At 46.5% G+C, this 27977-nt stretch overlaps 1 protein-coding gene across 2 annotated transcripts in view; it reads left to right on the top strand.

Moving 5' to 3' along the window:
• The window catches only part of LOC129853067 (glutamate receptor ionotropic, delta-2), a 691695-nt gene that overhangs the window by 629610 nt on the left and 34108 nt on the right, over positions 1 to 27977 (top strand). For both annotated transcript variants that reach the window (XR_008759076.1, XM_055918729.1), the window contains exon 14: positions 19639 to 19805. Coding sequence is in view for 1 of the 2 variants with exons in the window: in XM_055918729.1 (XP_055774704.1) it covers positions 19639 to 19805 (167 nt within the window). In the remaining variant the exon portion in view is untranslated. The remainder of the gene's footprint in view (positions 1 to 19638; positions 19806 to 27977) is intronic.

Genomic DNA, 27977 nt, shown 5'->3' with positions numbered 1-27977 from the left:
GTTGGATTCTTAAACAGAAGTTGTAGTTAATTTTAAGTGTATGATTTTCAGGTGTTGCCATTCCAATCTGAATAGTGTTTGGCACAAGCTGCACATCTGTAAATGATCTATTCTTCCATGATCTAAAGTGGAGTGTTGTCTGCAGGGTTCCTTCCAAATTCTTCCAGCCGGTTATTTTATTTTTTAAGAGAGACAGGACTGAACTACAACTTCCGTTTAAGAACAAAACAAAACTCAACAGCGTTTGGAGTAAACTGTTTCTGTTGCAAATCTCTTTTCAAATGACAAAAAATTTTGGAACGGAATTTGCGTAATGAATACACAACAGGAGGCTGAGGACCGGAGACTCTTTTTGAGATTCACCTGCTATTGTCACATCCTGCCCATGTTGTCGAGATCACGATCCCTCCTGTCAGGAAAGGAAGTCAAACCTATGCAGCTGGCAAAACTTGTCACCACACCAGAGAGAGAGAGAGAGAGAGAGAGAGAGAGAGAGAGAGAGAGAGAGAGAGAGAGAGAGAGAGAGAGAGAGAGAGAGAGAGAGAGAGAGAACCTCAGGCTACTGTGTCCAAAGTAGCTCTGCCCATATGTCCACTGCAGAATGTCTCAATCATCCATCATTAATCGTGTTTGTCCTCAAACTATCTGTGCTGAAAACAGAGAGAACAGCCCTACAGTACCAAGAGCCTATAATTGCAAATGACAAGTGTGATGCAGGTCTGTAGGATCCACTGGTGTGAGCCTATTTAAAGGTAATGACTCAACCGTGGTGAGCTGTACTGGTGAGCTCTGCAGGAGGGGGAGAGGATGGAGATGGAGCAGTGGCATGTAGTCATGGATGCCAAGGGAAGCCATTCTTCCCCAAAACATTTAGCAATTAAATACATTTAAAAAGCATCCAATTATTTATCTTTCTTCTCTCTGTGTTTCATCATTTTCCTTCAATTCCCTAAAGGCTGAATGTATCTCACAGGAGAAAGCATCCGAGCGAGCAAAACAGCATCCCTCTGTCTCTGTACTGTATGTGTAGACCATCTATCTGATGCTGTGAGATCAAGAAGAGTATGACATTGTTGCCGCACGTAGAATTGAATGCAAGGGAAGCCATCGAGCATTTGGCCTTCCTTGATAAAAAAGTATAAAATAATAGCCAATCAGCGTTGAGTTAAACTGAGTGAGCTCAACTGTGAATGGTCCTGGCACACCAAAAGAAAGGTTCAAGGGAAGCCAGCTTGGATTTGGCTTCTCCCTAATCACATCACATCAAGACCCAAACGTTGTTGACTGAAACAACTTGAATTGTTGCATCTCGTTGTGTTGTTTTCTTCCGGTGGCTTGCTAGCTAAAATTGTCCCTTTCCTAAATTAGCCATGGATGGAGATAGGGATTTTGACTTTTTTACTAAATTCTCTGTACTGGCCAATGATTATAACGGTGATTCTGATTCAACCATTAATTCATACATTGTGTCCCCCGTCTGAGAGGATGGAAGTTCAACATGTAGCTAGATGTAGAAGGCTAATGTTAACTAGCTAATGTTGCTCATGAAAGGAAGTTAGTCTAGCAATCAAGCATTTTAGCCAGGTAGCCTAGGACAACAACAAATATATGCTTGTACTGTATGACAGAGTGATAGACCTTTTAGGCAACGTGAAAGAGAGGAGGATGGCATTGACGTTTCTCTAAAAGTAAAAGGGTGTGTCAACATGTTGTTCTACTAGCACGAACACACACACACACACACACACACACACACACACACACACACACACACACACACACAGAAATAGAAATCAGAACCATGGACATCAACATCATATATAGCTTACGTTGATTGGACTAAATCGTTTTTGGTATCTTTTAGTTGTCACTGTATTAGACTAAACAGGGGAGATTTGATGATGTTGAAATGGTGCTGGAATAGTGGAGGCAGCTCCTGTTTCTTTGAGTTGTGTGGTAACTCCCTGTGGTTCTAAATCAATAGTTGTTTAGTGGTCCGAAAATGTCGGAAACATTACCTTGCTTGACCATGCTGTAGGTCATGTAACTGTTTGTTACACGCAATATGCTTTATGGACTTCTGCCCCATTTAACAAACTTCTATATTTAACAAGGCCTAAGTCATACAACCAAAAGTTCCTAATAAACGATACGGGCTCTGTATCCCTCCCTTGGCATTGTTTTGTTTTGTTCAGCGGCAGTCTAATATTTTGATATTAAATCTGCAGTGGCGAGACAATGACCCATGGCGTTTCAGGAATCCCCTTTGAGGAACTAGCAGCGATGCGATTTCAACCGACTCGTGCCAAATCGTGTGCGTTCAATATTTTCATTATGTCACTCTTGCAACTTCTCAGTTGTTTAAGTAAAAAAAGGAAAACATAATGGGTTCATGCAGTGGTTAAACTCTACTTCCTTTTTCAAATCAATAGCCAAATCCTCTGAGGTAAAACTCATAGTTCCTCTGCTGTTTGGCTCAGATCATGTCAGATTATGTGCTCCTGTTCTTTGTTGGGTATTAAAGAGACAGTCAATTTATTTTTTTACCCTTAATGTAAATTATCTAAAAACGCTTAAACTCATAAGACTGCTGCCTTAAGTCATTGAACACTTGTCACTTTAATATTGTTTATGTACTGTTTTACCCACGTCATATGTATATACTGTATTCTAGTCCTGGCTCATCCTATATAACTACTGTTTTCCACGTCATATGTATATACTGTATTCTAGTCATGGCTCATCCTATATAACTACTGCTGTACACCTTTGTCTATTCATACTGTCCATACACACCATTATATACATATGTACAGTGTATTTAAATTGTTGACTCTGACGTTGCGTGTTCTGATATTTCTTCATTTCTTTCTTTACATGTTTTGGATTATGTGTATATTGTTTTGTATTGCTCGGTAGTATTACACTGTTGGAGCTAGAAACACAAGCATATCACTGCGCCTGCGATAACATCTGCTGGTAGTCTCCTGGGTATTTCATCTGAATCTCTACCCAGCATGCACCACACTGTAGTTGGTAGTCTCCTGGGTATTTCATCTGAATCTCTACCCAGCATGCACCACACTGTAGTTGGTAGTCTCCTGGGTATTTCATCTGAATCTCTACCCAGCATGCACCACACTGTAGTTGGTAGTCTCCTGGGTATTTCATCTGAATCTCTACCCAGCATGCACCACACTGTAGTTGGTAGTCTCCTGGGTATTTCATCTGAATCTCTACCCAGCATGCACCACACTGTAGTTGGTAGTCTCCTGGGTATTTCATCTGAATCTCTACCCAGCATGCACCACACTGTAGTTGGTAGTCTCCTGGGTATTTCATCTGAATCTCTACCCAGCATGCACCACACTGTAGTTGGTAGTCTCCTGGGTATTTCATCTGAATCTCTACCCAGCATGCACCATACTGTAGCTGGTAGTCCCCTGGGTCTGAATCTCTACCCAGCATGCACCATACTGTAGCTGGTAGTCTCCTGGGTCTGAATCTCTACCCAGCATGCACCATACTGTAGCTGGTAGTCTCCTGGGTATTTCATCTGAATCTCTACCCAGCATGCACCACACTGTAGTTGGTAGTCTCCTGGGTATTTCATCTGAATCTCTACCCAGCATGCACCACACTGTAGCTGGTAGTCTCCTGGGTCTGAATCTCTACCCAGCATGCACCACACTGTAGCTGGTAGTCTCCTGGGTCTGAATCTCTACCCAGCATGCACCATACTGTAGCTGGTAGTCTCCTGGGTCTGAATCTCTACCCAGCATGCACCATACTGTAGCTGGTAGTCTCCTGGGTCTGAATCTCTACCCAGCATGCACCATACTGTAGCTGGTAGTCTCCTGGGTCTGAATCTCTACCCAGCATGCACCATACTGTAGCTGGTAGTCTCCTGGGTCTGAATCTCTACCCAGCATGCACCATACTGTAGCTGGTAGTCTCCTGGGTCTGAATCTCTACCCAGCATGCACCATACTGTAGCTGGTAGTCTCCTGGGTCTGAATCTCTACCCAGCATGCACCATACAGGTAGTCTCTTGGGTCTTTCATCTGAATCCATCCATTGTTTCTGCATGTTTCAAAAGACAGTACATACTGTTGAAACAACTGAGCAGGAGTTCATTATGGATACATTTATTTTATTTTTTAAATAATGGAAAATGTTTATATAATTTTATGCCAGAACCTATTAGCAAAGGCATTTTAGTTCTAGCCCAATGATCTGTCCTGGACTGTTTCTCCAACATCTGTTTCTAATTATTCTGGGTTCTGTTATCAGTTATCCGTCTTTGGAAATTGCTTCACCAATTTGCATATGGTTGGTGATAGACTATTAATTGTTTTTTATTTTTCCTGGGGAAACAAAGAGAAGTAATGACAACTCAAGGCTAATTAAAGCTACAATTCTTAGTTCAAACAATATTTTTTTTACCCTACCTCTGTTTTGGTAAAAAGATGAGGGATGGGCCTGAAATCTTTTTACCACTTTCAAAATCAAATCAAATCAAATCAAAGTTTATTTGTCACGTGCGCCGAATACAACAGGTGTAGACCTTACAGTAAAATGCTTACTTGCAGGCTCTAACCAATAGTGCAAGAAAGGTATTAGGTGAACAATAGGTAAGTAAAGAAATAAAAACAGTAGTAAAAAGACAGTGAAAAACAGTAGCGAGGCTATAAAAGTAGCGAGGCTACATACAGACACCAGTTAGTCAGGCTGATTGAGGTAGTATGTACATGTAGATATGGTTAAAGTGACTATGCATATATGATGAACAGAGAGTAGCAGTAGCGTAAAGAGTGGTTGGCGGGTGGTGGGTGGCGGGACACAATGCAGATAGCCTGGTTAGCCAATGTGCGGGAGCACTGGTTGGTCGGGTTAATTGAGGTAGTATGTACATATGTATTGAATGAATGCATCTGTTACCCCAGGAAATCTTAAGTCTTATTACATACAGCCGGGAGGAACTATTGGATATAAGAGCAACGTCAATATACCAACATTATGACCCGGAATACGACTTTCCCGAAGCGGATCCTCTCTTTGGTCCACCACCCAGGACAATGGATCGGATCCCAGCAGGCGACCCAAAACAATGGCGCCACAGAAGGGGCAGATGGAGCGGTCTTCAGTCAGGCTCCGTAGATGGGCACATCGCCCACCGCTCCCGGGTATACTACTCACCAATGTCCAGTCTCTTGACAAGATTGTAACATTCTCTGTTTCACGGAAACATGGCTCACTCAGGATACGTTATCAGAGTCGGTACAGCCACCTGGTTTCTTCACGCATCGAGCCGACAGAAACAAACATCTCTCTGGTAAGAAGAAGGGCGGGGGTGTATGCCTTATGATTAACGAGTCGTGGTGTGATCATAATAACATACAGGAACTCAAGTCCTTTTGTTCACCTGACCTACAATTCCTTACAATCAAATGCAGACCACATTATCTACCAAGAGAATTCTCTTAGATTATAATCACAGTCGTGTATATCCCCCCCCAAGCAGACACTTTGACGGCACTGAAAGAACTTCATTGGACTCTATGTAAACTGGAAACAACATATCCTGAGGCTGCATTTATTGTCTCCGGGGAATTTAACAAGGCTAACCTGAAAACAAGGCTCCCTAAATTATATCAGCATATCAAATGCGCAAAATTCTGGATCAGTGTTACTCTAACTTCCGCGACGCATACAAAGCCCTCCCTCACCCTCCTTTCGGCAAATCTGACCACGACTCCATTTTGTTGCTCCCAGCCTATAGACAGAAACTTAAACAGGAAACGCCCATGCTCAGGTCTGATTCCACACTTGAAGATTGCTTCAATCACGTGGACTGGGATATGCTCCAGATAGCCTCAGACAACAAAATTGATATATACGCTGATTCGGTGAGCGAGTTTATTAGTAAGTGCATTGGTGATGTTGTACCCACGGTGACTAATTAAACCTTCCCCAACCAGAAACCGTGGATTGATGGCAGCATTCATGCAAAACTGAAAGCGCGAACCACTGCTTTTAATCAGGGCAAGGTGACCGGAAACATGACCGAATACAAACAGTGTAGCTATTCCCTCCGCAAGGCAATCAAACAAGCTAAGCGTCAGTATAGACAAAGTAGAGTTTCAATTCAACGGCTCAGACCCGAGAGGTATGTGGCAGGGTCTACAGTCAATCACGGACTACAAAAAGAAAACCAGCCCCGTCGCAGACCCCGATGTCTTGCTCCCAGACAAACTAAACAACTTCTTTGTTCGCTTTGAGAACAATACAGTGCCACCGACAAGGCCCGCTACCAAAACCTGTGGGCTCTCCTTCACCGCAGCCAACGTGAGTAAAACATTTAAACGTGTTAACCCTCGCAAGGCTGCCGGCCCAGACAGCATCCCTAGCCGTCCTCAGAGCATGCGCAGACCAGCTGGCTGGTGTGTTTACGGACATATTCAATCAATCCCTATCCCAGTCTGCTGTTCCCACATGCTTCAAGAGGGCAACCATTGTTCCTGTTCAAAAGAAAGCTAAGGTAACTGAGCTAAACAACTATCGCCCCGTAGCACTCACTTCCATCATCATGAAGTGCTTTGAGAGACTAGTCAAGACCCTGGGTCTCGACCCCGCCCTGTGCATCTGGGTCCTGGCCTTTCTGACGGGACGACCCCAGGTGGTGAGGGTATGAAACAATATCTCCACCCCGCTGATCCTCAACACTGGGGCCCCACAAGGGTGCGTTCTCAGCCCTCTCCTGTACTCCCTGTTCACCCATGACTGCGTGGCCATGCACGCCTCTAACTCAATCATCAAGTTTGCAGGTGACACTACAGTAGTGGGCTTGATTACCAACAATGACGAAACGGCCTACAGGGAGGAGGTGAGGGACCTCGGAGTGTGGTGTCAGGAAAATAACCTCTCACTCAACATCAACAAAACAAAGGAGATGATCGTGGACTTCAGAAAACAGCAGAGGGCGCACCCCCCTATCCACATTGTGGGACAGTAGTGGAGAAGGTGGAAAGTTTTAAGTTCCTCTGCGTACACACCACGGACAAACTGAAATGGTCCACCCACACAGACAGTGTGGTGAAGAAGGTGCAACAGCACCTCTTCAACCTCAGGAGGCTGAAGCAATTTGGCTTGTCACAAAAAACACTCACAAACTTTTACAGATGCACAATCGAGAGCATCCTGGCGGGCTGTATCATTGCCTGGTACGGCAACTGCTCCGCCCACAACAGTAAGGCTCTCCAGAGGGTAGTGAGGTCTGCACAACGCATCACCGGGGGCAAACTACCTACCCTCCAGGACACCTACACCACCCGATGTCACAGCAAGGCCAAAAAGATCATCAAGGACAACAACCACCCGAGCCACTGCCTGTTCACCCCGCTATCATCCAGAAGGCGAGGTCAGTACAGGTGCATCAAAGCAGGGACCGAGAGACTGAAAAACAGCTTCTATCTCAAGGCCATCGGACTGTTAAACAACCATCACTAACATTGAGTGGCTGCTGCCAACATACTGACTCAAATCTCTTGTCACTTTAGTAATTAAAAATTGGATGTAATAAATGTATCAACTAGTCACTTTAAACAATGCCACTTTATATAATGTTTACATACCCTACATTACTCATCTCATATGTATATACTGTACTCTATACCATCTACTGCATCTTGCCTATGTCGTTCTGCCATCGCTCAGCAAGATATTTATTTGTACATATTCTCATTAATTCCTTTACACTTGTGTGTAAAAGGTAGTTGTGAAACTTTTAGATTACTTGTTAGATATTACTGCATGGTCGGACCTAGAAGCACAAGCATTTCACTACACTCGCATTAACATCTGCTAACCATGTCTATGTGACCAATAAAATTTGATTTGATTTTGATTTGATTTGTATAGTTAAAGTGACTATGCATATATGATCAACAGAGAGTAGCAGCAGCGTAAAAGAGGGGTTGGAGGGGGGGGGGGGTACACAATGCAAATAGTCCGGGTAGACATTTGATTTCCTGTTCAGGAGTCTTATGGCTTAAGGGTAGAAACTGTTGAGAAGCCTTTTTGTCCTAGACTTGGCACTATGGTACCGCTTGCCATGCGGTAGTAGAGAGAACAGTCTATAACTGGGGAGGCTGGGGTCTTTGGCAATTTTTAGGGCCTTCCTCTGACACCACCTGGTTTAGATGTCCTGGATGGCAGGCAGCTTAGCCCAAACTACCCTCTGTAGTGCCTTGCGGATGGAGTCCGAGCATCTGCCGTACCAGGCAGTGATGCAACCAGTCAGGATGCTCTCGATGTTGCAGCTGTAGAACCTTTTGAGGATCTGAGGACCCATGACAAATCTTTTCAGTCTCCTGAGGGGGAATAGGCTTTATCGTGCCCTCTTCACGACTGTCTTGGTGTGTTTGGACCATTCTAGTTTGTTGTTGATGTGGACACCAAGGAACTTGAAGCTCTCAACCTGCTACACTACAGCCCTGTCTATTAGAATGGGGGCCTGCTTGGTCTTCCTTTTCCTGTAGTCCACAATCATTACGTTGAACGATAGGTTGTTATTCTGGCACGACCCAGCCAGGTCTCTGACCTCCTCCCTATAGGCTGTCTCGTCGTTGTCGGTGATCAGGCCTACCACTGTTGTGTCATCTGCAAACTTAATGATGTTGTTGGAGTTGTGAACAGGGAGTACAGGAGGGGACTGAGCACGCACCCCTGGGGGCTCCAGTGTTGAGGATCAGCGCGGCGGATGTGTTGCTACCTACCCTCACCACCTGGGGGCGACCCGTCAGGAAGTCCAGGATCCAGTTGCAAGGGGGATGTTCAGTCCCAGGATCCTTAGCTTAGTGATGAGCTTTGAGGGCACTATGGTGTTGAACGCTGAGCTGTAGACAATGAATAGCATTCTCACATAAGTGTTCCTTTTGTCCAGGTGGGAAAGGGCAGTGTGGAGTGCAATAGAGATTGCATCATCTGTGGATCTGTTTGGGCGGAATGCAAATTGGAGTGGGTCTCAGGTTTCTGGGATAATGGTGTTGATGTGAGCCGTTACCAGCCTTTCAAAGCACTTCATGGCTACGGACGTTAGTGCTACGGGTCTGTAGTCATTTAGGCAGGTTGTCTTAGTGTTCTCGGGCACAGGGACTATGGCGGTCTGCTTGAAACATGTTGGTATTACTGACTCAATCAGGGACATGTTGAAAATGTCAGTGAAGACACCTGCCAGTTGGTCAGCACATGCCCGGAGCACACGTCCTGGTAATCCGTCTGGCCCCGCAACCTTGTGTATTTTGACTTTGTATTTTGGTCTTACTCACGTCGGCTATGGAGTGCGTGATCACAGAGTCGTCCGGAACAGATGATGCTCTCATGCCTCAGTGTTGCTTGCCTCGAAGCGAGCATAGAAGTGATTTAGCTCGTCTGGTAGGCTTGTGTCACTGGGCAGCTCGCGACTGTGCTTCCCTTTGTAGTCTGTAATAGTTTGCAAGCCCTGCCACATAAGACGAGCGTCGGAGACGGTGGAGTTTGATTCAATCTTAGCCCTGTATTGACGCTTTACCTGTTTGATGGTTTGTCGCAGGGCATAGCAGGATTATTTGTAAGCTTCCGGGTTAGAGTCCCGCACCTTGAAAGCGGCAGCTCTACCCTTTAGCTCAGTGCGAATGTTGCCTGTAATCCATGGCTTCTTCTACAGTCCTCGATGCACTTATTGATAAAGCCAATGACTGATGTGGTGTGCTCCTCAATGTCATCGGAAGAATCCCGGAACATGTTCCAGTCTGTGATAGCAGAACAGTCCTGTAGTTTAGCATCTGCATCATCTGACCACTTTTTTATAGACCGAGTGACTGGTGCTTCGTGCTTTAATTTTTGCTTGTAAGCGGGAATCAGGAGGATAGAGTTGTAGTAGGATTTACCATATGGAGGGCGAGGGAGAGCTTTGTACGCGTTTCTGTGTGTGGAGTACAGGTGATCTAAAAAAAATTTCCCTCTGGTTGTACATTTAACATGTTGATAGAAATTTGGTATAACTTATTTAAGTTTCCCTACATTGAAGTCTTCGGCCACCAGGAGCGCCTTCTCTGGGTGAGTGGTTTCCTGTTTGCTTATTTCCTTATACAGCTGACTGAGTGCGGTCTTAGTGCCAGCATCTGTCTGTGGTGGTAAATAAACAGCCACGAAAAGTATAGCTGAAAACTCTCTTGGCAAGTAGTGTGGCCTGCAATTTATCACTATTTTATCACTATCAATATTCTCTACTTCAGGCGAGCAAAATCTAGAGACTTCCTTAGATTTCGTGCACCAGCTGTTGTTCATAGACAGAGCAATGGATGCAAGGACTGAACATCCATGATATCAAAATTATAGTTTTGAAGCTATACCGTGTTCCTTTACTTTTAACTTTTTAACAAACACTGGAGGAAAACAAGTTTGGGTTCTGATGAGGTACAACAGTTGAACTAAGCTCATAAGGCATAAGTTATATTCTTCAAAAATCAATGGGTATATATAGTATCATTCATTTATAAGTCCAAAATGGATGTAGCAACTGCAGATTCTAGCTTTAATGAAGGTGGAAAACAAACGGCGGAGAAGAAGTTGTCACACACGGCACCGGTCTGTCACCGCTGTTACTGTCAAGCGCACATGCGACGGGTGGGTATGCCACCTGTGTGCCAACTGGTGCCCACCACTGTGATAGAGGTGCTGTTGGGAAAGACTATCTTCACTGAGCCCAAAGACCAACCATAGTACAGAATGATCCGAGTAAAAACTCACTGTGGTTTTATCACAAAATGCTTCCTGCTTCCTTGAAAACAAACAAATGCATGGATGGAGAGAGAGCGAGAGGGGCAGAGAGTGGGGGGCCCGTGAGGCATCTGAACAGATGCAGAGAGAGCCTGGAGAGGGAGCTGGAAGGCGGCGAGGGACTTTTAGAGAGGAAGCTCTGTCAGTGCAAACAGAAGGTTGGGGAGTGGGAGGGAGCGAGAGGGAGAGTGAGAGAGCGAAAGAGAGAGAGAGTATAAGAGGAGGCTGAGGAGCAGAGGGAGGAGTGATGTTAATTGATTGTGTATCGGGACACGGGAACTTTCACACATTCCTTTTCATCTTCTTCCCTCTCTCCTCTCCTCTCTCTACTGCTCCCTAGCCATCCCCTGTGTATCCACATGTCCTGGGGGAGACCTAACTATCACGAGAGGGTGGTGGAGGTGCAGAGGGATGCTCCGTCAGTCATGGATCCCAGTAATCTAAGATAGTTTGAGCGTCAGCCCTTTTTTCTATAATAATTTGAGAGAGAGAGAGAGAGAGAGAGAGAGAGAGAGAGAGAGAGAGAGAGAGAGAGAGAGAGAGAGAGAGAGAGAGAGAGAGAGAGAGAGAGAGAGAGAGAGAGAGAGAGAGAGAGAGAGAGAGAGAGAGAGAGAGAGAGAGAGAGAGATACATGTTTCCCATGCCAATAAAGCCCTGGAATTGAATTGAGAAAGGACGGTATTGTTGGTATCTCAGGAAGCCTTGGTCTGTCTCAGGTGACCTTGGTTTGTCTCCGGTAGCCTTGTTCTTCCTCAGGAAGCCTTGGTCTGTCTCAGGTGACCTTGGTCTGTCTCAGGTGACCTTGGTCTGTCTCAGGTGACCTTGGTCTGTCTCAGGTGACCTTGGTTTGTCTCCGGTAGCCTTGTTCTTCCTCAGGAAGCCTTGGTCTGTCTCAGGTGACCTTGGTCTGTCTCAGGTGACCTTGGTCTGTCTCAGGTGACCTTGGTTTGTCTCCGGTAGCCTTGTTCTTCCTCAGGAAGCCTTGGTCTGTCTCAGGTAGCCTTGGTCTGTCTCAGGTAGCCTTGGTCTTCCTCAGGTAGTCTTGGTCTTTCTCAGGTAGCCTTGGTCTGTCTCAGGTAGCCTTGGTCTGTCTCAGGTAGCCTTGGTCATCCGCAGGTAGCCTTGGTCTGTCTCAGGTAGCCTTGGTCTGTCTCAGGTAGCCTTGGTCTGTCTCAGGAAGCCTTGGTCTGTCTCAGGTAGCCTTGGTCTTCCTCAGGTAGCCTTGGTTTTCCTCAGGTAGCCTTGGTCTTTCTCAGTTAGCCTTGGTCTGTCTCAGGTAGCCTTGGTCTTCCTCAGGTAGCCTTGGTCTGTCTCAGGTAGCCTTGGTCTTCCTCAGGTAGCCTTGGTCTGTCTCAGGTAGTCTTAGTCTTCCTCAGGTAGCCTTTGTCTCTCTCAGGTAGCCTTGGTCTGTGACAGATACTGTGACAGATAGCCTTGGTCTTCCTCAGGTAGTCTTCCTCAGGTAGCCTTTGTCTCTCTCAGGAAGCCTTGTTCTGTCTCAGGTAGCCTTGGTCTTCCTCAGGTAGCCTTGGTCTGTCTCAGGGAGCCTTGGTCTTCCTCAGGTAGCCTTGGTCTGTCTCAGGTAGCCTTGGTCTTCCTCAGGTAGCCTTGGTCTGTGACAGGTAGCCTTGTTCTTCTTCAGGTAGCCTTGGTCTGTGACTGACCTAGTCTTCCTCAGGTAGTCTGACCTTCTACTGACTTGGGATGGTATCCATAACGCATCAAAAAGGGTCTTAGGAATCTTGTTAAAACCTGTTTTAAGAGTAAAAAAACTCCCAGTTCAGAGTAGGATTTAGGATGATGTGAAGATACTGCACAGACAAACTCTGAGACAGGAGTAAAATCAACTCAGCTGGTGTTCTTGACAATTTGAGGTACCGCAAAGGAAATATAGTGATGACACTTATTGACATTGTTGTAAATTGGGGAATAACCAATCCTGATGAAGCATGACCAGACTGTGAACTCTATAGCACTCTTCAGACAACCTAAGTGAATGTGACTGTACATCAAATGTGGACATTTCCACATGACATAATCAATTTGCCTACTCTTAATTATTGTCTAATACTGTATGTTGGCATGCATAAACATTTTTTTTTAACCAATTCTGATGGTTGTAAAAAGCGTAATTTTGACAAAAATTACCATTATATCAACACACTCGTCACTCCTGTTTAACAACCCTAAATCTCTTTGGCACAGTAGGCATTACAGAAGGCTGTCACGACTTCCGCCCAAGTTGGCTCCCCTGCCTGTTCGGGTGGTGCTCCGCGGTCGTCGTCACCGTCCTACTAGCCGCCACTGATCCCTTTTTCGTTTGTCTGTTTGTTGTGTCTTATTAGTTTCACCTGTATTTGTATTGTTTGGTCTAATGAGCTTCCCTATATTTAGTAGGTAGACCCGCCCTTGTTTTGTGCGGGATTGTCTTTATGTTATGTGTGTGTGTTTTAGGTAAAGGTGTATTATTTTTTCTATTTACTTGGCACCCTGTGTTTTGGGTGATCAAGTTGTTCTCTGCGCCCTGTATGTTTGGGCTTATCATTTTTTGTGTGCAAGAGTAAAAGGAATATTTTTCCCAAGTGGATCTCTCTCTGCGTCTGATTCCTTCACCCACCTAGTCCCGCGTGACATAGGCATCGAGTCACTTGCCGATAATGTTGCATACAACGTTTTAAAGGTCTCTGATTTTCATCGAACGCAATCAAAGTTAACATAGGCCCTAGATTCCTTCAGTTGCTCAACTTTTAAGTATTTAGGAATATCATATTGAAATATGCCTCCTGTGAAATCATTGACAAAGTGCAAGAGATACTGTTGCATGTAGATCAAGATTATTTATGGATTGATTATATTGACATATCAAAATATTATTTGGACAACATCAACAACTTCAACCACTGACTTCCTGCATTTTTCTATTGTCAAGATGCCTGTTGGTAACTCTTAACTGGTTATGACAGCACATGAGGTCTCCTAAATATCTGTCAACTTGGTGTGACTCTTATGACTAAAGAGGTTTCATGCATAGCTTTTATTTGACCTATAAGAGTAGGAGTAAAACGTCTCTATTCTCAGCACTTACGACCCATTTTCTACTCTGAGACGGTTGGTGGATACGTGCCTGGTCCACCTCAGGTATCCTGACCTGAAAACACAACGTAGAAAAAGCAGTTGCTTTGCACCCACATTGTGTAAATACCTAACCTTAACCGTAACTCTAACCTTAACGCTAACCCTAACCCTAACTCTAACCTTAACGTTAACCCTAACGTTAATCCTAACCCTAACCCTAACCTTAACCGTAACTCTAACCTTAACGCTAACCCTAACGTTAATCCTAACCCTAACCTTAACCGTAACTCTAACCTTAACGCTAACCCTAACGTTAATCCTAACCCTAACCCTAACCTTAACCGTAACTCTAACCTTAACGCTAACCCTAACGTTAATCCTAACCCTAACCCTAACCTTAACCGTAACTCTAACCTTAACGTTAATCCTAACCCTAACCTTAACCGTAACTCTAACCTTAACGCTAACCCTAACCCTAACCGTAACTCTAACCATAACGTTAATCCTAACCTTAACCGTAGCTCTAAGTTTAACCCTAACCTTAACCGTAACTCTAACCTTAACGCTAACCCTAACGTTAATCCTAACCCTAACCCTAACCTTAACCGTAACTCTAACCTTAACGCTAACCCTAACCCTAACCTTAACCGTAACTCTAACCTTAACGTTAATCCTAACCCTAACCTTAACTGTAACTCTAACCTTAACGCTAACCCTAACCCTAACCGTAACTCTAACCATAACGTTAATCCTAACCTTAACCGTAGCTCTAAGTTTAACCCTAACCTTAACCGTAACTCTAACCTTAACGCTAACCCTAACGTTAATCCTAACCCTAACCCTAACCTTAACCGTAACTCTAACCTTAACGCTAACCCTAACCCTAACCTTAACCGTAACTCTAACCTTAACGTTAATCCTAACCCTAACCTTAACCGTAACTCTAACCTTAACGTTAATCCTAACCCTAACCTTAACCGTAACTCTAACCTTAACGTTAATCCTAACCCTAACCTTAACCGCAACTCTAACCTTAACGCTAACCCTAACCCTAACCGTAACTCTAACCTTAACGCTAACCCTAACGTTAATCCTAACCCTAACCCTAACCTTAACCGTAACTCTAACCTTAACGCTAACCCTAACGTTAATCCTAACCCTAACCCTAACCTTAACCGTAACTCTAACCTTAACGCTAACCCTAACGTTAATCCTAACCCTAACCCTAACCTTAACCGTAACTCTAACCTTAACGTTAATCCTAACCCTAACCTTAACCGTAACTCTAACCTTAACGCTAACCCTAACCCTAACCGTAACTCTAACCATAACGTTAATCCTAACCTTAACCGTAGCTCTAAGTTTAACCCTAACCTTAACCGTAACTCTAACCTTAACGCTAACCCTAACGTTAATCCTAACCCTAACCCTAACCTTAACCGTAACTCTAACCTTAACGCTAACCCTAACCCTAACCTTAACCGTAACTCTAACCTTAACGTTAATCCTAACCCTAACCTTAACCGTAACTCTAACCTTAACGTTAATCCTAACCCTAACCTTAACCGCAACTCTAACCTTAACGCTAACCCTAACGTTAATCCAAACCCTAACCTTAACCGTAACTCTAACCTTAACGCTAACCCTAAAGTTAATCCAAACCCTAACCTTAACCTTTAACTCTAACCTTAACGATAACCCTAACGTTAATCCTAACCTTAGCCGTAACTCTAACCCTAACGTTAATCCTAACGTTAATCCTAACCCTAACCTTAACCGTAACTCTAACCTTAACGCTAACCCTAACGTTAATCCTAACCCTACCCCTAACCTTAACCGTAACTCTAACCTTAACGCTAACCCTAACGTTAATCCTAACCCTAACCCTAACCTTAACCGTAACTCTAACCTTAACGTTAATCCTAACCCTAACCTTAACCGTAACTCTAACCTTAACGCTAACCCTAACCCTAACCCTAACCGTAACTCTAACCATAACGTTAATCCTAACCTTAACCGTAGCTCTAAGTTTAACCCTAACCTTAACCGTAACTCTAACCTTAACGCTAACCCTAACGTTAATCCTAACCCTAACCCTAACCTTAACCGTAACTCTAACCTTAACGCTAACCCTAACCCTAACCTTAACCGTAACTCTAACCTTAACGTTAATCCTAACCCTAACCTTAACCGCAACTCTAACCCTAACGTTAATCCTAACCCTAACCTTAACCGTAACTCTAACCTTAACGCTAACCCTAAAGTTAATCCAAACCCTAACCTTAACCTTTAACTCTAACCTTAACGATAACCCTAACGTTAATCCTAACCTTAGCCGTAACTCTAACCCTAACGTTAATCCTTACGTTAATCCTAACCCTTGATTCCAGTAATTCTCATTGTTAACCTTTGGAACCCTCTACTTTATACACGCCTATAACAGATTTGTACATAATGTCAACATACTTTTTGAATAGTCCACTCATGCAGTCGCTGTGAGTTCCTCACTTTGTGACTCTCTACCAGTTGTGTGCTGCCACAGAATCATTTGAGATAGCCCAGACATGAAGAACAAAGCACGAGCATTAACCACCATTTTAGGGAGTTGAAACCCTAAATATGAGCCCCTTCTAATTAACTTAAACTGATTGAGAGAAAATACCACTTTAGGTATGTGTGAGGACTTTAATCATGAAGCAAGATGAAGTGTGAGCCTCCTCTTGGAAAACATGCCCTTCAGTGTTTCAGTCTTTTGAAGTCTGCTAGAGAACATGAGCTGAACAAGCCACAAAGAAGTCTGAGTCAGAAATAGCACCCTTCCTTATATAGCATACTACTTTTGACCAGAGCCCTATGGCATTTGAGACACACATAGCTCTAGCCTGTTCTCCCAAGTCTTCTGTCTGATATTCGCCACCATGGTAGTTCTTATAAATGTTTAAAAAATGTGTAATTAAATAAGGATCTCCTCATTTAAGCTGAGGGTGAAGCTCTAAATCCTCTACAACGTTAGCGCTTGAAATAATTAGCGCTTGAAATAATTTACAGTAATCACAACCAGTTAGCAATCTAAAACATGTGCCGTAAAGGGGGGAGTTCGGCGATTTGCAAATTAAATTGCTAGTGTGTTAGACTTGATTTTGATCTACAGTATTTATTAATCGCAAACTTGAGATTTATTTGGTTTGTTGTACCTTTAATGTCATGTACTTTTCCCCTATGTATTCTGTCCACAATGTAGACCCTGTCATCGGAGTAATCTACAGTATCATGTGTTTGAAATTGCGCAAGGAAGGGCATTTGTGTTAATTAAGCATTAAACACTATGTATACTCACGGCACGGTAATTACAACTCAGCTTCGAGGCCATCACCTGCTTTTAAATGATGATGCGAAAATAAAAACGCTATACAACTAATGACAACAAACATATTTCACGTAAAGGACATTAGGCTACCCCAGCGCACCCCAGGGGAACGGATGAACGGCTTTAATTTCACGATTACGGATCTAGTGAGTAGTGCAGTCATATTTCCGAGAAAAGACAATGATGTGATTAGGATTCACCGGGTACCCGGTGTTTGACGACAATGCCTTTCAATAATTATCAGGGCCCTTCTGATTGCCATGGCTCCAGGCAGGCTGCACTCGCTCCATACGAAAAGACGTATCTCACTGCTTTTCCTCTCATCATGAGCCACCACTAAACCACTACCTGACTTCTACCCTTCATCTCCTCCTGTTCCCTCTCTCTTTTTTTCTATGTTTCTACTAGTCTATTAATAGTTGTTTTTCTTGGAATCGCATCAATACGGCGAGGTCTTTGTGGTACCTGCTTGTTTTTTACACTTCCGTGCTCTCCTCAGAAAATGGTTTGGTAATCAATAGGAATCTCGGCATTTCTTCCCTGCCCTTGCGCAATAGATGTTTGACATTATAAGGGATAAGAACAAGCACATAAACATTTTAAAGGACTTAAAGTGTTCATAAAAGGAAATGTTTTGCACATCACTTTGTTATATTTTTTAATGATGTCATGTGATGAAGTAGATCAACTTTCACTAGACACTTTCAAGGACATTTCTCATATGTGGAGGAAATTATACAATATAAATGTTCAGAAGGATCCCGCCCCATTCTTGACAAAACCTTTCTATTTAGATCACCCATTATTATATCATTAGTTTTAAATGGATTTTGGGTTATTGCAGATAATATCATCATCAACCGTGTATTCCATTATAATAGCCTTCTCTCAAAAACAAAGAAACACCCATCAAGTGTTGAGAAAAGAGGGCACAAGAGACAGGGAGGAGATAAGAGACATTTGAAGGGGTAAAAAAATGTCATAAAAGCATATTTGAACAAGGAGACAAATCTTATTAGCTCACATCTGTTTTGCATGTGACAACCATAAAATAGAATAGAATACAAAAGAAAATAATATAATTGCTTTTATTTTTCCCAGAGGGAAACGTCAGTACATGCAGAAAGATATTGCGCCATTGTGTTTCTGTTGAATTTTGTTGAGTACATAAATCCCAAAATGTGCATTCTGATCCCATAAAACTCCTTGCGGGCTATGATTGACTAGTAACCTCAACAACCACTGTGTATGCTTGTGGTCAGATGTCATCTTCACTTCCAAGCCAGTAGAACTGATTGACCCAACATCATTTTCCTGGAAGCAAATCTGTAAGACCCTGTGATATAATGGGGCGACAGGTAGCCTAGTGGTTAGACTGTTGGACTTGTAACCGAAAGGTAAAAATCTTTCGTTTTGCCCCTGAATTGAAAATAAGAATTTGTTCTTAACTGACTTGCCTAGTTAAATAAAGGTAAAATAGTAAATAAAAAAATAAAGGGAATCCAGGAGAAGGAAGATACTGCTTACCAAATGGCCCCTTATTCCCTATACAGTGCACTCAAAAGTAGTGCCCTATCAAAGGTATAGGGTACCATTTGGGATGTACCCATAGGGTAGCTGTCTGATTTCCTCGTCTCAGGGTCGACTGTTTGAGCCAAATCACCAAATAAGAGTATTTCATATTCAGACATGGGCAGTCACGTTGAACCCCGCCCAGACACAGACTGGTGTCAGCTGCCTGAAAATCTCATAAAGTACCATTACAGTTAATGATACATCAGAGTCCAAATACAGTTCTTTCCCAATGGGCCCTGGTCAAAGTAGTGCACTATATAGGGAATAGGGTGCCATTTGGGACGTAGACCATTTTAACCTAGACTTCCCCCCTTGAAACAGATGAAAGGGCTGACATAGTGAGTGATGAATATTAAGCTATAACATGCACTCGCTACAGCTTCAAATTAAAATAACATATTATATTCCAATTACAGGGTAAATTAATCATGTATGTCTTCTTTTAGATTTTATTGATTGATTTGTCAGGGACCAAGTACAATTAAAACAAGGGAAAAAATCCTGACCTTGACTACTGTGGAAAATGCAAAAACTGACCCAAGATCAGCATCTAGGGGCAACACTTCACCCTACTCCACATAAGACAAAATTAGTCACGGTTAATGTTCATGTTCAATCATGTTACCATCTCTCTACCCGAGTGTCAACATATAGTTTGTATAGTGCTGTGTGTTTCTATATCTGTTTCTAATCATAGAAATAGAATTACAAGAAAGGGCGTAGCCCATCAGAACACAGCAGTTTAACCCTCATGAATACACTCAGTAGTTTTTATGTCTGTGTTTTAACTTTTCTCTCAGGTGAAGTACGGGCGTTTTGCCTTTGTGTGGGATGCGGCGGTGCTGGAGTATGTGGCCATCAACGATGAGGACTGCTCCTTCTACACTGTGGGGAGCAATGCACCAGATCGGGGCTACGGCTTCGCCATGCAGCACGGCAGTCCATACAGGGACATCTTCTCCCAAAGGTACAGAATTAAGCAGGGGCGCAACTTTGGTTTTAGACGTGGGGGGGGGGGGGGGGGGGGGAAAAAATATACAGCTCTGGAAAAAATTAAGAGACCACTGCAAAATTATCAGTTTCTCTGGATTTACTATTTATAGGTATGTGTTTGGGTAAAATTAACATTTTTGTTTTATCCTATAAACTACTGACAACATTTCTCTCAAATTCCGAGTAAAAATATTGTCATTTAGAGCATTTATTTGCAGAAAATGTGTCACGTTCCTGACCTATTTCTGTTAGTTTGTTATGTGTGTTAGTTGGTCAGGACGTGAGGTTGGGTGGGCATTCTATGTTTTCTGTTTCTGTGTTGGTTTTGGGTTGCCTGGTATGGCTCTTAATTAGAGGCAGGTGTTTGGCGTTCCTCTAATTAAGAGTCATATTTAGGTAGGCGTTGTCACAGTGTTCGTTGTGGGTGATTGTCTTCCGTGTCTGTGTCTGTACACCACGCAGGACTGTTTACGGTTTGTTTGGTTTGTGTAGCCTATGTTCCTATTCGTGCGTTTTTTCTTGTTTTATGTAAGTACGTCGTCTAGGTCTGTCTACACCGTTTGTTGTTTTTGTTAGTTTAGTCAAGTTCGTGTTTTCGTTAATAAAATATGTCATTTCACTACGCTGCGCCTTGGTTCCCTCAATACTCCTCCTCTTCCAAAGATGAAGAGGAGGAGGAATGCCGTTACAGAATCACCCAACAAAAATCCAGAACCAAGCAGCGGAGTTTTGAGCAACGGGCAAGTATACAGGACTTGTGGAGTTGGGAGCAAATATTTAACGGAGAAGGACCATGGGCTAAAGTGAATCACCGTCCATGGGAACAGCTGGAGGCAGCTCGGAGAGTGGAGGAAAAGAGAGAGAGGAACCGGAGTTATGAGGGAACGCGTCTTGCACGGAAGCCCAAAAAGCCCGTGAGTAACACCCAAAAATTTCTTGGGGGGGGGCTAAGAGGTAGTGGGCCAAGGGCAGGTAGGAGACCTGAGCCCACTTCCCAGGCTTACCGTGGAGAGCGGGAGTATGGGCAGGCGCCGTGTTACGCAGTAGAGGGCACGGTGTCTCCTGTACGAGTGCATAGCCCAGTGCGGGTTATTCCACCTCCCCGCACTGGTAGGGCTAGATTGGGCATTGAGCCAGGTGTCATGAGGCCGGCTCAACGCTTCTGGTCTCCAGTGCGTCTCCTCGGGCCGGCATACATGGCACCTGCCTTACGCATGGTTTCCCCGGTTCGCCTACATAGCCCGGTGTGGATTATTCCACCTCCCCGCACTGGTCAGGCAACCGGGAGCATTCAACCAGGTAAGGTTGGGCAGGCTCAATGCTCAAGAGAGCCAGTACGCCTGCACGGTCCGGTATTTCCGGTGCCACCTCCCCGCCCCAGCCTAGTACCTACAGTGCCTACACTACGCATTAGGCTACCAGTGCGTCTCCTGAGCCCTGTTCCTCCTCCACGCACTCTCCCTGTAGTGCGTGTATCCAGTTCGGTGCCTCCAGTTCCGGCACCACGCACTAAGCCTCTTGTGCGTCTCCAGAGCCCTGTACACACTGTTTCTTCTCCCCCTACTAATCCTGATGTGCTTGCCCTCAGCCCGGTGTCACCAGTGCCGGTACCACGCACCAGGTATAGAGTGGGCTTTGAGAGTCCAGTGTGCCCTGTCCCTGCTCCCCGCACTAGTATGAAGGTGCGTGTCCTTAGCCCGGTGCCTCCAGTTCCGGCACCACGCACCAGGTCTACAGTGCGCCTTATCCGGCCAGAGCCATCCGTCTCCCCAGCGCCATCTGAGCCATCCGTCTCCCCAGCGCCATCTGAGCCATCCGTCTCCCCAGCGCCATCTGAGCCATCCGTCTCCCCAGCGCCGTCTGAGCCATCCGTCTGCAATGAGCCTGCAAAGCCGCCCGTCTGCCATGAGCCTGCAAAGCCGCCCGTCTGCCATGAGCCTACAGAGCCGCCCGCCAGACAGGAGCCGCTAGAGCCGCCCGCCAGACAGGAGCCGCTAGAGCCGTCCGTCAGACAGGATCTGCCAGAGCCGCCAACCAGACAGGATCTGCCAGAGCCGCCAACCAGACAGGATCTGCCAGAGCCGCCAACCAGACAGGATCTGCCAGAGCCGCCAACCAGACAGGATCTGCCAGAGCCGCCAACCAGACAGGATCTGCCAGAGCCGCCAGCGAGCCATGAGCAGCCAGAGCCGTCAGAGAGCCATGAGCGTCCAGAGCCGTCAGCCTGCCATGAGCGTCGAGAGCCGTCAGCCTGCCATGAGCGTCGAGAGCCGTCAGCCTGCCATGAGCGTCGAGAGCCGTCAGCCTGCCATGAGCGTCGAGAGCCGTCAGCCTGCCATGAGCGTCGAGAGCCGTCAGCCAGCCATGAGCGTCGAGAGCCGTCAGCCTGCCATGAGCGTCGAGAGCCGTCAGCCTGCCATGAGCGTCGAGAGCCGTCAGCCTGCCATGAGCGTCGAGAGCCGTCAGCCAGCCATGAGCGTCGAGAGCCGTCAGCCTGCCATGAGCGTCCAGATTCGTCAGTCAGCCATGAGCTGCCCTTCAGCCAGAAACGGCTATATACCCAGAACTGCCCCTCAGTCCAGAGCTGTCTCTCTGTCCGGAGCTGCCTTTCAGTCCGGAGTTGCCCCTCTATCATGATCTCCCTCTCTATCTTGATCTACCTCTATATTCTGATCTATCCTTCTGTCTGGTGCTATCCCTCTGTCTTGATTTATCCCTCTGTCCCGGTGCTGTCCCTGTCATGGATGTTACTAAGAGGATTTTGTGGGGGTAAGATATGGGTGGACATTTTTAGGGGTAGAGGGAGGCTGGGATTGACTATGGTGGGGTGGGGACCTCGCCCGGAGCCTGAGCCACCACCGTGGTCAGATGCCCACCCAGACCCTCCCCTAGACTTTGTGCTGGTGCGCCCGGAGTTCGCACCTTATGGGGGCGGTTATGTCACGTTCCTGACCTATTTCTGTTAGTTTGTTATGTGTGTTAGTTGGTCAGGACGTGAGGTTGGGTGGGCATTCTATGTTTTCTGTTTCTGTGTTGGTTTTGGGTTGCCTGGTATGGCTCTTAATTAGAGGCAGGTGTTTGGCGTTCCTCTAATTAAGAGTCATATTTAGGTAGGCGTTGTCACAGTGTTCGTTGTGGATGATTGTCTTCCGTGTCTGTGTCTGTACACCACGCGGGACTGTTTACGGTTTGTTCGGTTTGTGTAGCCTATGTTTCCTATTCGTGCGTTTTTTCTTGTTTTATGTAAGTACGTCGTCTAGGTCTGTCTACACCGTTTTTTGTTTTTGTTAGTTTAGTCAAGTTCGTGTTTTCGTTAATAAAATATGTCATTTCACTACGCAGCGCCTTGGTTCCCTCAATACTCCTCCTCTTCCGAAGATGAAGAGGAGGAGGAATGCCGTTACAAAATGACAACTGGTCAAAACAACACAAAATATCCAGTGTTGTCAGACCTCGAATAATGCAAAGAATATAAGTTCATATTCATTTTTAAACAACACAATACGAATAACAATATTTGGTGGAATAACTTTGATTTTCAATCCCAGCTTTCATGCGTCTTTGCATGCTCTCCGCCAGTCTTTCACACTGATGTCGGGTGACTTTATGCCACTCCTGGTGCAAAAAGTCAAACAGCTCGGCTTTATTTGATGGCTTGTGACAATCCATCTTCCTCTTGATCACATTCCAGAGGTTTTCAATGGGGTTCAGGTCTGGACATTGGGCTGGCCATGACAGGGTCGTGATCTGGTGGTCCTCCATCCACACCTTGATTGACCTGGCTGTGTGGTATGGAGCGTTGTCCTGCTGGAAAAACCAATCCTCAGAGTTGGGGAACATTGTCAGAGCAGAAGGAAGCAGGTTTTCTTCCAGGACAACCTTGTACGTGGCTTGATTCATGTGTCCTTCACAAAGACATATCTGTCTGATTCCAGCCTTGCTGAAGCACCCCCAGATCATCACTGATCCTCCACCAAATTTCACAGTCAGTAGTTTCTGGACTAAAACAAAAATGTTAATTTTACCAAAACACATACCTATAAATAGTAAAACCAGAGAAACGGATAATTTTGTAGTGGTCTCTTAATTTTTTCCAGAGCTGTATATATATATAGATATATATTTTATTTTTATCCAGACGGATAAACACTCCAAACAGCCTACCCGACCGCTCGGCAACAATGTTGCCGGCTTTTGTATCACATTCACATGTTAAAACTGGAGGGGGACAAAAATGCAATTTCAGAATGTGGGGGGGGGGCATGTCCCCCCCATCCCCAGTTAAAGTTATGCCCCTGGTATGAAGCATTACGAAAAGTAATACTAGTCAAGTGTTAACGCACTGTTCTGTGATAAGTCTGCAAGAAGCATGCAATACAAGGTGCATACATGCATAAATACACACATTATTCTATTCTTGTGGGGACCTAAAATACATTTTTATTAAAAATCCTATTTTCCCTAACCCTAAACCTTAACCCTTATCATAACCTTAGATTTAGATTTAAGTCATTTAGCAGACACTCTTATCCAGAGCAACTTACAAGTACATACATTCATATTTTTATTTATTTATTTATTGTACTGGCCCCCCGTGGGAAACGAACCCACAACCCTGGCGTTGCAAGCGCCATGCTCTACCAACTGAGCCACACACCAACTCTAACCTTTACCCTATGTAAAGGTTTTCTTCCAGGGGTGAAGGAGAGGACCAAAGTGCAGCGCGGCTAGTGTTAAACATGTTTAATAGAAACACAAGTTAAACACTACAAACATACAAAATAACAAATGTGCAAAACCGATACAGACCTATCTGGTGCAGAACACAAACACAGAGACAGGTAACAAACACCCACCAAATCCCAACACAAAACAAGGCTCCTATATATGAGTCTCAATCAGAGACAACGACTACCATCTGTCTCTGATTGAGAACCCACACTAGGCTGACAGAAACAGACAAACTAGACACACAACATAGAATTCCCACCCAGCTCACGTCCTGACCAACTAAACACATACAAAACAACAGAAAACAGGTCAGGAACGTGACAGAACCCCCCCCCCCCCCCTCAAGGTGAGAACTCCGGGCGCACCCCTAAAACTCAAGGGGAGGGTCTGGGTGGGCTTCTGTCCGCGGTGGCGGCTCCGGCGGTGGACGAGTGCACCACTCCACCATTGTCTTTGTCCACCTCCTTAGCGTCCCTTGAGTGGCGACCCTCGCCCCCGACCATGGTCCAGGAACCTTCACCAACTCCCCTCTACAATAGAGGAGACAACTCAGGACAGAGAGGTAGTTCAGGACAGAGAGGTAGCTCAGGACAGAGAGGTAGCCCAGGACAGAGAGGTAGCCCAGGACAGAGAGGTAGCTCAGGACAGAGGGACAACTCCGGCGGCTCCTGACTGGCTGGCGGCTCTGGCGGCTCCTGACTGGCTGGCGGCTCTGGCGGCTCCTGACTGGCTGGCGGCTCTGGCGGCTCCTGACTGGCTGGCGGCTCTGGCGGCTCCTGACTGGCTGGCGGCTCTGGCGGCTCCTGACTGGCTGGCGGCTCTGGCGGCTCCTGACTGGCTGGCGGCTCTGGCGGCTCCTGACTGGCTGGCGGCTCTGGTGGCTCCTGACTGGCTGGCGGCTCTGGCGGCTCCTGACTGACGGACGGCTCTGGCGGCTCCTGACTGACGGACGGCTCTAGCGGCTCCTGACTGACGGACGGCTCTAATAGCTCGTGGCAGACGGACGGCTCAGACGGCGCTGGGCAGACGGACGGCTCAGACGGCGCTGGGCAGACGGACGGCTCAGACGGCGCTGGGCAGACGGACGGCTCAGACGGCGCTGGGCAGACGGACGGCTCAGACGGCGCTGGGCAGACGGACGGCTCAGACGGCGCTGGGCAGACGGACGGCTCAGACGGCGCTGGGCAGACGGACGGCTCAGACGGCGCTGGGCAGACGGACGGCTCAGACGGCGCTGGGCAGACGGACGGCTCAGACGGCGCTGGGCAGACGGACGGCTCAGACGGCGCTGGGCAGACGGACGGCTCAGACGGCGCTGGGCAGACGGACGGCTCAGACGGCGCTGGGCAGACGGACGGCTCAGACGGCGCTGGGCAGACGGACGGCTCAGACGGCGCTGGGCAGACGGACGGCTCAGACGGCCCTGGGCAGACGGACGGCTCAGACGGCGCTGGGCAGACGGACGGCTCAGACGGCGCTGGGCAGACGGACGGCTCAGACGGCGCTGGGCAGACGGACGGCTCAGACGGCGCTGGGCAGACGGACGGCTCAGACGGCGCTGGGCAGACGGGCAGTTCAGGCACCGCTGGGCAGACGGGCGGTTCAGGCGCCGCTGGGCAGACGGGCGGTTCAGGCGCCGCTGGGCAGACGGGCGGTTCAGGCGCCGCTGGGCAGACGGGCAGTTCAGGCACCGCTGGGCAGACGGCAGACTCTGGCCGGCTGAGACGCACTATAGGCCTGATGCGTGGTGCCGGAACTGGAGGTACCGGGCTGAGGGCACGCACCTCAGGGCGAGTGCGGGGAGGAGGAACAGGGCTCTGGCGATGCACTGGAAGCCTGGTGCGTGGTGTTGGCACTGGTGGTACTGGGCTGGGGCGGGAAGGTGGCGCCGGATATACCGGACCGTGAAGGAGGACACGCGCTCTTGAGCACCGAGCCTCTCCAACCTTACCAGGTTGAATGGTCCCCGTAGCCCTGCCAGTGCGGCGAGGTGGAACAACCCGCACTGGGCTATGCAGGCGAACCGGGGACACCACCTGTAAGGCTGGTGCCATGTACGCCGGCCCGAGGAGACGTACTGGAGGCCAGATACGTTGGGCCGGCTTCATGACATCCAGCTCGATGCCCAACCTAGCCCTCCCAGTGCGGCAAGGTGGAATAGCCCGCACTGGGCTAAGCACGCGTACTGGGGACACCGTGTGCTTTACCGCATAACACGGTGTCTGACCAGTACGACGCCCTCTCACTCCACGGTAAGCCCGGGGAGTTGGCTCAGGTATCCAACCCGGCTTCGCCAAACGCCCCTTTTGTCCCCCCCCCCCAAGAAATTTTTGGCTGAGCCTCTCGGGCTTCCAGCCTCTCTTACGTGCTGCCTCCTCAATCCAGTGCTCCTGGGCTGTGGCTGCCTCCTTCTCCTCCCAAGAGTGGCGATTCTCTCCCACCTTTGCCCAGGGTCCTTTTCCATTTATGATTTCCTCCCATGACCATTCCTCCTGGCATCGCTGCTGCTGTTGCTGCTGCCCGTTGCCACGCTGCTTGGTCCGGGTTTGGTGGGTGTTTCTGTAAAGGTTTTCTTCCAGGGGTGAAGGAGAGGACCAAAGTGCAGCGCGGCTAGTGTTAAACATGTTTAATTAAGAACAAGTGAAACACTACAAACAACATACAAAATAACAAATGTGCAAAACCGATACAGACCTATCTGGTGCAGAACACAAACACAGAGACAGGTAACAATCACCCACCAAATCCCAACACAAAACAAGCCTCCTATATATGAGTCTCAATCAGAGACAACGACTACCATCTGTCTCTGATTGAGAACCCATACTAGGCTGACATAGAAACAGACAAACTAGACACACAACATAGAATTCCCACCCAGCTCACGTCCTGACCAACTAAACCAGGGGTGTCAAACTCATTCCACGGAGGGCCTAGTGTCTGCAGGTTTTTGTTTTTTCCTTTTAATAAAGCCCTAGACAACCAGGTGTGGGGAGTTCCTAACTAATTAGTGATGTTAATTCATCAATCAAGTACAAGGGAGGAGCGAAAACCCGCAGACACTCGGTCCCCCGTGGAATGAGTTTGACACCTGTGAACTAAACACATACAAAAGAACAGAAAACAGGTCAGGAACGTGACACCCTAATTCTAACCGTAACCCTAATTGTGTCCTAACCCTAAATCAATGGCCATTTTAGCATGTAAATCTTGGTGGGGCAAAAAAAAATATAATTGTGGGATGCATGCCAGCAAAGCCATTACACAAAACAATACATTAGTTGCACTCTAATGGTGACAAACGATGCCCACAACTGTTAGGGCCTATATAAAGCTGTCCCTGTAAGAACCGATGCTGGAGTAGAGAGGCAGGTACGGAGATTGAACATTTAATATTGCCACAGGCATGGAACAG

This window comes from Salvelinus fontinalis, chromosome 4, assembly GCF_029448725.1.
Source record: "Salvelinus fontinalis isolate EN_2023a chromosome 4, ASM2944872v1, whole genome shotgun sequence".
Taxonomy (NCBI): domain Eukaryota; kingdom Metazoa; phylum Chordata; class Actinopteri; order Salmoniformes; family Salmonidae; genus Salvelinus; species Salvelinus fontinalis.
This window is presented reverse-complemented; position numbering and strand designations above follow the sequence as displayed.